Below are 11396 nucleotides of genomic sequence, written 5' to 3' on the forward strand. Positions count from 1 at the left end.
CTTTCAGAGAGGCCACAAACAACTGCCACCACTGTCCATCGATGGAGATGCTGTGGAGAGAGTGAGCAGCACAAAATTTCTGGGGGTGCACATCAGCGACGACCTCTCCTGGACCACCAACACAGCATCACTGGCGAAGAAAGCCCAGCAGCGCCTCTACTTCTTGCGCCAAATTGAAGAAGGCAAGTGCCGCGCCTCCTGTCATGACTACATTCTACAGAGGGACCATCGAGAGCATCGTCTCCAGCAGCATCACAGTGTGGGGCGGAAGCTGCACAGATCAGAACAGGAAGACCCTCCAGCGCACTGTTAACACAGCTAAGAGGATCATTGGTGCACCACTCCCCTCCTGCAGGACATTTACACCACCCGCCTCACCCGCCAAAGCACTAATGATTGTCAAGGATACAACCCACCCTGCACCGCGAACTGTTCAGCCTCCTGCCCTCTGGAAGCGGTACAGGAGCCTCATCCCGCACCACCAGACTGGCAAGTAGCTTCATCCACCAAGCAATCAGGATGAACACTCTACCCACTCTCCCATCACTGACAGCCCCCCCCACCAGCCAGCCAGGAACATAAGAAACTAGGATCCTGTCTACCCTAAACCCCAACATCGCCCTGTGGAACTGCACTGTGACTGCACAGCCTAACGTGTTGCTGCTTCACATCAATCCTGATATACTTGAAATTAGTGCATACTGCATATCAATGTAAATATACAGGTCACACAAGCACAAGTTTAAACTTCATGTAACTGTTAAGACTATATAAATATACAACACAACTACCTCTATTTTTTTTTATATATATGTCCTATATTTCTATTTTGATACATACATGTTCTATATTTCAGTCTTGCACTTTAATTTAATGTTTATTGTCTATGGCTATGTCTATAGTATGTCTATGTCTGTATTTAAAGCATGTCTATGTCTGCATGGGAAAGTAAGAAACGAAATTTCAATTCTTTGTATGACCAGTGCATGTAAAGAAATTGACAATAAAAGCCGACTTGACTTGACTCGACTTGACTAGAGGCCCTAGGAAACTCCAGATGAACCCGTCTGTACGGCTCAACCAGCATCTGTGTGCACAACAGCCACATAACTTAGGTACACAACATTCGAGTAGCACTGAAGCACCTCTGATTTGAGTGACGAGTAGACTCAAGAGCTTAAGATGCTGTCAATCATACAATCCTAGTCATCTTCAATCAGCAATTGTACCAAAGTCCCTTTTATTTAGGCAAGTCCCCCCACTCAGTGGCCATCTTGGTAATGCCCTGGGCAATTATAGGGCAGTGGCCATCTTGGTAATGCCCTGGGCAGTAGTAATAGGCCAGCTAATGCACTTTGGGTCACAATGACAAAACATTTACATGTCTGAATGAAACTAAGAAATTCAATAAAATGAAAAATATAAGACAAATCATGAGTAAAAAAACCCCAAGTCCCCCCACTCGGCGGCCATCTTGGTATTTTGACTTATACTTGGACTTACACTTTGGGCAGTTATCGGGCAGTTTTTTTCCTATTCTACTGAATGGGGAGGCATACATGAAGGGGCGGGATATGTGTAGACTACTGCCATATTGGTGGTACAAACTAACCCTATGCATTTCAATGGAGGATTTATTCTTTGAGTGCTGTGTCTCCTCATTAGAAAGTCTCTGATTGTAATTGATCTCTGGACCACTGTGGCATACAATACGACTGCGTATTTAGGGGAGATGATAATTCAAATGAAAATCAGCTTTAGAATTCATTAGTTTGTCTTATTCATCTCTCCACAGCTGCCATTCATATTTAGAAGCTAACACTGACATTACACAATGCAGCTTTAAAGAAACTTACTGCTGGCTACCATATCCATCAGGCTTCATTCCGACGTACATGCCCACGATGACCAGGGGTAGTCCGTGGCCAATCACGTACATGTGCTTCCAGGAGGTCAGCTGCTGTGTGTTTTGGTTGAGCTGCTCAAGCCTCCTAGTGGTCAGGAGCAGTACTGCAGCCTCTATGGACGTCCAGAGGAAGCAGCACAAGTAGAAGTAATGCACAAAGACGGAGAGCACCCCGCACGGCACCTGAGGGGTCATCAATATCTTTATCAATGATCAATCAATTATTATTCATTACTCATCATCATAATCATTACCATCATCAGAAGCAGCAGCATCAACTTCACTACCACCATCCTCCTCATCATCAACATTAGCATCAGCAGCAGCATGAACATCATCATCATCAACAACGTCATCAACATCCTCAACATCTTCACCATCATCACAAACACCACCATCATCACCTTCACCACCACCACCGCAACTATCATCATCACCATCATCATTATCATCCTCCCCCGACACTCACCTCCTGCATGTGGTTGCTGCTCTGGATGACCAGGAAGAAGGGGTGTGCCAGCAGCAGGCAGGCCGACAGGTGGAGGCGTGGCGGGCTGCTCACCTGTGGGTTCTTCCTGCAGAGGGTAAAGGTCACCACGGCCAGCGTGAGGATCAGCAGCCCCAGCATCTCAGTCAGGATGTTCAGCAGCCTCAAAGCAGGGTCCTGGGGGTCAGAGCGCACGGACAATGCTGACCACTGATAGAGGAGCAGGCCAGCCATTATGAATTAACACCACACAACCACCCACAATGTTGACCACTGATAGAAGAGCAGGCCAGCCATTATGAATTAACACCACACAACCATCCACAATGCTGACCACTGATAGAGGAGCAGGCCAGCCATTATGAATTAGCACCACACAACCATCCACTGATAGAGGAGCAGACTGGCAGAATGGCAGACCAGCCATTATGAATTAACACCACACAACCAAAAAATGTACACTGTATGCACATGTAACGGAGGCGAACTGAGCTAGCATGCTAGTTGCGCGGGTAAATTATCATGGTCTGGACATCGTTTAGACCATGCAATACGGTGAATAAAGATCAACAGTCTTCAGAGATCTCCTGTCTGCATTGTCTCCTTCGGACGCCTTGTTCCAGAGTGCTAATTAGTAAATAGTTAAGTGATTAATTGCTGATTGGATTCCAGAAGTGGACCAGTTTTCCTCGACAAAATCCTCACACCCCTAACCTTAAGAACGCTTCTAACCGCTGAGTTGGGAGCCTGGGCTTTTAGCTCAGTGGTTAGAGCGTTCGACTTCCATGCCAGTGTGTGTTAAGGTGGCGGGTTCGAGGCCTGAGAGCGGCGAACAAACCAACCTGTGTGACACACACACACACAATTTTTTCCCTCTCTTTTCATCAAAGTTGGTTCAAATAAAAAAAAATACTAGACGTCCATTCTCTGTTTGCGCAGCCATTTTGAATTGTGGACTAATTGTTGGTTAAGAGTCTTTCCAATTCAGCACCACCAGGAGATCAGAACTTCTCTGGCGTCTGTACCATTTGAGGTGTACAACCCCGATTGGCATCCCAGTCTTCCATACAGTAATATACCCTGTGTATTAGCCACATTGTATAGAAGCAGCAGGACAGTGTTTTATGCAAGTTAAAAGAAACAAAATCATATTAATACCATATTAACTGCCTCGGTGTATTAACCTCATAGCTGAAGAAATATCGCAAAATCAATGTATAAGCCGCAGTTAATAGTTGGGAAATTACGGTAAACATAAATTTCTCAAACGTCTAATGCAGCACCTGGCCTTCAAGGACTTAACCAATGACTATTTAACCACATTGGTGTTTAGGATGATTAAAGCATCTTTTATTTTTTTCATATTTGTTTTTTTTTTTTACAAAAACAACTTATCAATGTATCATCATGTATCTCTGTCTCCTCATCCCCAACCTGGGCTCTGTCGTCCGTCTGCATGATCAGGGAGAAGGTGGACAGGTGCATACAGGTGCACACGGTGTGGCTCCTGTTGGTTCTGCTAACGGTGCAGCCGTCCTCGATCCATGCACTCCATGTTCCAGTACACACAGTACAGCTTACGCTTTACGTGGGAAATCTATCAAGGCAAGGCAAGGAAAGGCATTTTCATTTGAAGGGTTCAGATGCAAAAGCCTCTAAATGCCACCTATGTCAAAAATGAGATAAAGATGGTGAGGGGATGCTCTCTACACATAGTATACATAGACGGATTTAGAGGGTTTTGCATCTGAACTCTTCATTTATACAGTATAGCAGCTTTGAAACACAAGTCATTCAGAGTGCAAAGGATTCACAAATGATGGAAGCACAAAACAAAGTGAAAACACAGACAATTCAGAATCATATAAAAATATATAATATATTAGGGGGAAAAAAACAGGCACATTAGTGTTTGTGTGACTGTGTGTGAGTGTGTGACTGATTCGTTATATGGTCTTTTGGGCACCCACCATCGACTTCAAGGCAGCGCTGCCTGGAGAGCACTATAGGGTTAGGCAAGGGTTAGGATTAGGTGTCTTGAAGTCGACTGTGGCATCGCTGCCTTGAAGTCCTTGGGGGCCCAAAAGACTATCAAGCGACTGATTCTGGAAAACAAACAATACTTGAGCACCTCAGGGACAACACACTGTCTCCATCTCCTACTCAGGCATAACCAAATGCATCCCCTGATAAGTGATAACAGCTAAACATAATATTCAGAAGATGGCGGGGCTGGTTTCGTTGTTTCTTTAAAACACGTTATCACGATAACCAATTTATTCAAGCTACAGTGTTTTCAGTTTTCGGTTTGAATGACTGAATAAGCAAACGAACAAATAATCAGTAATTACCATCCATTAATATAGTTAATAACTATCCTTACCTTTACATGTAAAATAACAGATAATAATGTGAAAGCACGATTTAAGCATGATTCTTTTTGTTTGTTTGTTTGCTGTTGTGTGTTTTGTTGTGTTTATTTGTGTTTACAGGGCATGTTGTGTACCAACGTTAATATGCCTGAGAGTAAAGTTGACTGAATTGGAGAGCTCCGCGTTGACGACATCCTCTAGAGTGGCCGAGACCACTTTGGAGATGATGGCCTTCATGGTGTTCTCCTCAGTGGAGAACAGGTCCACCTCTAAAATGTCCTGCATGTCGCTATAGGCAACGAGGGCCACCGATGCTGATCCTAGTGGTGATTAACAAACAAACAAACATACAATTCATAAATGATACTAATCTGGATAATCAAATCCAGACAGTAAATTGTAGGACAGATGTTATTATTTATTTTCCCAATCATTATTAACTACTATTAATCTTTTATATGTTTTATTATATTTTTTCCATTTCACTGCTAATTGTACACTGTTATAACTGTGTACGTGACAAATAAATCTATACATGAACTGAAGTTCAAATTCCACAAAAACACAAGAATGTGCAGTAAATATATCTGCTGTTTAATGCATAGTGTTAGCTGATGTGGTTTGACCATACAGTAGAAACCAGTTTCAGCTTGTTTTGCCTGTGTTCTAAGCAGTTTCTTTTTCTCTTTGTTGTTGCTTTGACCAACATACCATCCAGTGTTATTGAACACATTTGACCTCACTATACTTGACCAACATACAGGGCTGCGTTTCCCAAAGCCATTGTTGCTGACCTGTTAGCAACTTAGTTGGTTGGCAATGGGAAATTGCATTACCAACAAAGTTGCTAACTTAGTTAGCAACTATGGCTTTGGAAAACATGCCCCAGTGCTAAATGGAATACTTTTGACTTGTATACACTTGACCAACATACTATACAGTGCTAAATGGAATACCTTTGACTTGAATACACTTGACCAACATAGTCAGTGCTAAATCGAATACATTTGACTTGACACTACACTTGACCAACATACTATACAGTGTTAAATCGAATACATTTGACTTGACTACACTACACTTGACCAACATATTATACAGTGTTCGTATACACTGTATAATATGTTGGTATATATAAATCGAATACACTTGACCAACACCGTTGTTCTTGTGGGCGATGCCCTCCAGGTCAATGTCCAGAAAGACATCGGCGGACGGAATCCTCAGCTGGGGAAAGCCAGTGAGTGAGGCATTCGGTCCGATGCTCAGGATCTCCCCCTCTGAGAAAGAAACAAAAACAACAACAAACAAACAAATAAACAAACAACTCGTTAGTCTGTTTTCGTAAGTGTTAAGCTTGTATCTACAGGTTTACATTTGCTCGTCTAAAAAAACCAAGTATACTCATGGAATGGCTGTCACTTATGAGATCTCAGGCAGAAGTACTTCCATGTTGTCTTTTGCTTTTCCTCTTGGGCCTGTGCTAAACACTGAAGGCTGCTACATACAGTATAAGCGCACTCTGCTTTCAGTGTTTGATTACTTTAGATTCCATTGTTTCCACTATAACCCTGCCTTGCCAAACCCGTGTACTACTGCTACTACTACTACTACTACTACTACTTACAGTATAATCATAATAATAATAATACGTTTATTTTATATAGCGCCTTTCTCAAACCCAAGGTCGCTTAACATAGTTGAAGGAATCTTGTGTTACCTTGTGTCAATGAATGTGACGGCTAAAACTTGATGGGTTCTGATTGGCTATTAGCTTTTTATCGTTCTCAAAATCGCTCTGAAAGTGATACCCAATGATATCGTTCTTCATGTTGTTATCATTATAGTTTATGTGTGAACGTCATCATTCATATTAACGAGAACAATATTTGTTTATAGTTATCGTTATCATTATCGTTATTGGTGTGAATAGAGTGTCCCAGTGACGCCATTTCCATTTGCCTCCATGGGACCTATCTTTCAAAAAATTTTGAACGCCAGTCTATGGCGAAAAAGAAATTATTTTCTGGTCCCGGTTGACTTGTGCCTTGAATTACCCATAAGATGTTTGTCAATTTTAAAGACAAATTTTCATGTAAAGACATTTGCAGTTTGTTTCGTAACTACTGAATTACAACATTGTGAAAGATCGTAATTCCCATCAGTCGCGCTAGTGACGTTAGCTCATTCACAGCCACACTAGATTGTACAAGCATACCAGCAACAGGTCTTAATTGGGCTTTCCTTGCCGATGAAAATACCATGAGTCAGAGGATTAAACACATCAGGTAAGTTGTATTCGTCCATAGACTGTACATTAGATACTGTTAAGTGATATTGCAGGCAGCAAGATGCAACCGTTAACTAGCATATAACAGCTAATCTTATTGTTAATTACGTTGGTGACGTTCAAGACGAGAGATGTAGTCCACTGAGCGGATTCGCACAAAACCAACATAACTTTTGAAGTCTATCGAACAACAGTACTTTCTTGACGTGAAAAATTATCTTTTAAATTCACACACATCATATGTGAAAATCGTGGCACAATTCAAACTGGACCAACAAATAATTGTTATCTCTCCATTAACTCCCGTTCATATTTTTTTGAAAGATAGGTCCCTTGTAGCGGAAGTAAAACGGAAGTCACTGGGACACTCTATAGGCCTTAACTAAAGCTTGCTTAAAACTACTTGCAAATGAGAAAGATCCGAACCGCAAACAGCGGTGGGTCAGCTAAAGCTGTTGCAAGTCACATGATGTTGTTAGTTGATGCAAAATAACTTTTTGCTCATAGACTGACTTTGCCCAATATTTAAATTAGGGCCCCAGGTCTTCCCGTCGAGCAGTGTCAACAAGAGTGACAGTGACGATGGCATTGTCCTACCAGTTCTTACCTGTCGAGCAGCGTTAACAAGAGTGACAGTGACGATGGCATCGTCCTACCAGTCCTTACCTGTCGAGCAGCGTTAACAAGAGTGACAGTGACGATGGCATCGTCCTACCAGTCCTTACCTGTCGAGCAGCGTTAACAAGAGTGACAGTGACGATGGCATCGTCCTACCAGTCCTTACCTGTCGAACAGAGTTAACAAGAGTGACAGTGATGATGGCATCGTCCCTCCAGGCCTTACCTGTCGAGCAGTGTTAACAAGAGTTACAGTGACGATGGCATCGTCCCTCCAGGCCTTACCTGTCGAGCAGTGTTAACAAGAGTGACAGTGACGATGGCATCGTCCCTCCAGGCCTCACCTGTGGTCTTGGTGGTGAAGTTCTTGGAGGCACGGGTGGAGGTGCGCTCCACCAGTTTGGACACCAGCTTCTTCTTGGACAACAGCACCTCGTGTCTGTGCTTCACCAGACGCTTGCGGTCATCATCGGCCAGCTCATCCAGCAGCAGGGAGACGGTCTGCAGGAAGTACAAATTTAGTATTTTAATTAGGCATATTTTTATATTGTCAGTCATGAGATAGAAAATCACATTGGTCTTCACAATTCTGAAATTTTTTAGCAGTGAGTGAATTGTTTTAATACATACAGTATATGATGAAGTCCCCTACACAGAAAGATACACAGTGCTTGAGAACCTCACATAAAACTGATACTAGTACAGTATATACATAATATGACCACAGCTCATTGCTATGCTCTCTCTGCAGAAAATATATCACGCCACTCAATTTCTCTCCATCCCTGTGTGGGTGTGTGTGTGAAAGCCCATCTTGAAAGCCCAGAGCACTCACTGACTGCATACACCAACGTTCTCATGTCAAAAGCCATCACCTTTACCAGTTTTATGTGGAGGAGGACATAAACACATCACGTGGCATTTTTGACATCAGGTTTTCTGCAGACGTAAAGAGCATCCAGAGCCTCCTGTGATGGAGGGACTGCTCAGACTACAACAAGCAGTAAAATCACTTGCTGTTAACAGTGCTGACTGTGAAAAGGGGATTCTCTGACGCGAACAATACAATAATGATGCCACCATAAACAACAAACTACAAACGAACAAGCTGCCAGCACTCAGGTTTGGGCCTCCTTTTGATCAATGGGATCCAGAAACAGTCCGTCAGAGCTCGCAGAGTTACTTTGAGGTGAGCCATTTTCCCATGCTGCACTGCTACACTAGATTTAAGGGTTACCCCCTACCTGCCAAATCCCACTTTAACCCATGATTTAACCACATACGGTAAGATAGGCCTACATGTCTTAGAGAGCAATGGGGATGCAGTGTCTTACAAACTGTTCGTATGTTTCTGTATGCGGGTGTGGTGTACACCGTGCATAGTCTAGCAGGTTTAATAACATACTGTAGTCCTCCAGAATATAATTCTACGGTGGCCCTGAAGTTTGATTTTTAATTTGCCTTTGTGGTTTTTGATTTGCCGTTGTGGTTTTTAATTTGGTTGTGTTTTTTGATTTGCTGTTGTGTTTTCTGTTTGTCGTTGTGTTTTTTGATTTGCCGTTGTGTTTTCTGTTTTGTCGTTGTGTTTGGCACTTCAGGGCCACCGTATAATTCCCCATCTGACACCAAATTGAATGCATTCATTTTTAAGGCTGTAGTATGTAGCAAGATTACAAGGTTACAAGTTACAGTCTTACAAAGTAAGATTGAAGTGACACGTACACACAGTTAAACACACTTTCAGTGGTAAGCCTCCACTAGTCATGTTTCTGACCATCTCCAGCACCTTGTCCACTCTAAAACGCTGCAATTAGACAACAACAACAACTTTATTGGCAGACTCAGGGTCCATTCAGAAGACAGACAACAAAGACATCAGACATGACGTACAACCAGAGACTTTCTAATGAGGAGACACAGCACTCAAAAAATCCTCCATAGAAATGCATGGGGTTAGTTTGTAATGTTACGACACATATCCCACCCCTTCCGCAGCAAAACGTCAACATGTGAATACATTGAGCCAATCCTATGGTGTGTTGTGAAGACATCATGCCAATCATGTCACGCTGGAGCAAGATTCGTGTCGTAAAGCCTTGCGCACGCGCATTTCTGCCGAAATGGATGCCCGACGAGTGCCCAAAAAGCGTTGCCACATGGCCGCCGAGTGGAGGGACTTGCCTAAAAGGACTTTGGTACAACACACACACACACATATATATATATATATCTGTCTTATATATATATATATATATATATATTATAAAGCATACATACACACACACACACACATATAATATATATATATATATATATTATATGTGTGTGTGTGTGTATGTATGCTTTTAACTTTTACCTTATCCTTCTTGGTAGGTAACATAGAATCCAATTCTGTGCAGGGCAGGGAGAACAGAGGAGAGATTTGTTTTTCAACAATTACAAAATCGTTATGTTGCAGGGCAGGCCTAATCAAACTAACTTCAGGATACATTGACTCAGCAGCATTCAAATAACCCCATGATCGATGTGCTAAACTGAAAATTATGGATTTCGTTTTACTGAGAGCTTTCATCAGACCTGTACAGACGCTGACGTTGATTTTCCAGTTTATACCAGGTGACGGTAAGTATCCATCTGGACATTCGCAGTGGAAGCCTCGGTGCATGTTCGTGCAGATAGCCAAGTGATCGCCGCAGATGTCGGGGTCCAAAGCGCACTCGTCAACATCTTCTTTCACGGGCTTACATCCTTGATGAGAGCCCGCGCAGTCTGTCTTACCGGCATTGGCGCACCATGGAAAGATGGAGCACAATGTTGCCAAAATCAGTGCAATTCTCAGACGCATGTCTCACGCACTCGAGATATTCACTCTTGGAAATCTTCCAAACATCGTCAATTCGGCAGTGCCGAGGCAGACAACGCAACACCTCCACAGCGTTCCATTGTCACAGCAGACACAGGTAAGATGACGGCATAGTTAATCATCAACGTTCTAGTAACGCATTTTTAGTAGGCGGCAAGCAGAGCCATTGTTGGCTAAAATTAATCTTCTTTCAGGGAGATCTAGTCTGTATGGAAACCTGTTTCCGCCACGTAAAACAAACAAAACAAAGAATGCTGGTCACAATTAATTATTTTGACATATTATCTAATTATTTTGAGATAGTATCTATTTGAGACAGGCGTCTATATGAGACTGGCCGTTAATTCCTTTCACACAAAACTTTTCTTCTGCAAAGATGGGAAATATTATCAAATTAATTATTTAAAATAGGCTGAATGCCTGCCCATAGGCTTCAATTATGGATCATTCTTGTAGTGTTGAGATGTTGTTAATTTAGTGTTCCCAATAGCATACTGGCATTACAGTAGGAAGTTACCACATTATATTACGTTTAAGTTTGGCTATAACTAGAATAATATACTAGGCTATAATTAGAAGCTTGCACACACACATAAACACATAAAAACATGCGGACACACACAGTGCACAAAGTGAATTATATATAACCTTTACACATTTGTTGAACCATGGTACTAATAAAAACTACAGGATAGTAAGAGCTGAAATGTTGCTTAATTTATCCAATTTCCACCACTATGGAAAAAGTGGGCCGGTCTTGGGCCTGAAACTCCCGGGCTGAAAAGTGGCCCCACTCCGGCCCTGGGTACATCTAGTTTATAATAAGTTACTCAGATGACATTGAAAGTGAACCTGAGACAG

General features: G+C 42.3%; 2 protein-coding genes across 5 annotated transcripts; both read right to left on the reverse strand.

Annotated features, from left to right (window-relative positions):
* Positions 1–237: 237 nt before the first annotated feature.
* LOC125297984 (putative adhesion G protein-coupled receptor E4P) lies at positions 238–3969 on the reverse strand. The gene is made up of 4 exons (XM_048248593.1): positions 3828–3969; positions 2376–2570; positions 1857–2089; positions 238–271 (listed from the first exon to the last, which is right to left on the reverse strand). Exons 1-4 carry the CDS (start codon positions 3876–3878, stop codon positions 253–255), a joined length of 498 nt encoding a protein of 165 aa, XP_048104550.1. The 5' UTR covers positions 3879–3969; the 3' UTR covers positions 238–252.
* LOC125297983 (adhesion G protein-coupled receptor E1-like) lies at positions 3882–10577 on the reverse strand. Of its 4 annotated transcripts, XM_048248589.1 has the most exons (8): positions 10250–10577; positions 10029–10063; positions 9411–9476; positions 8017–8173; positions 5926–6045; positions 4904–5085; positions 4364–4498; positions 3902–3990 (listed from the first exon to the last, which is right to left on the reverse strand). In XM_048248589.1, exons 1-7 carry the CDS (start codon positions 10515–10517, stop codon positions 4397–4399), a joined length of 930 nt encoding a protein of 309 aa, XP_048104546.1. In that variant the 5' UTR covers positions 10518–10577; the 3' UTR covers positions 3902–3990; positions 4364–4396. The 4 variants fall into 4 exon arrangements, with proteins under 4 accessions (XP_048104548.1, XP_048104546.1, XP_048104547.1 ...); XM_048248591.1 differs by lacking the exon at positions 4364–4498 and having other exon boundaries at positions 3882–3990; positions 4900–5085; XM_048248590.1 differs by lacking the exon at positions 4364–4498 and having other exon boundaries at positions 3907–3990.
* Between the last annotated feature and the right edge of the window lie 819 nt (positions 10578–11396).

Source organism: Alosa alosa, chromosome 7 (genome assembly GCF_017589495.1).
Source record: "Alosa alosa isolate M-15738 ecotype Scorff River chromosome 7, AALO_Geno_1.1, whole genome shotgun sequence".
Taxonomy (NCBI): Eukaryota; Metazoa; Chordata; class Actinopteri; order Clupeiformes; family Clupeidae; genus Alosa; species Alosa alosa.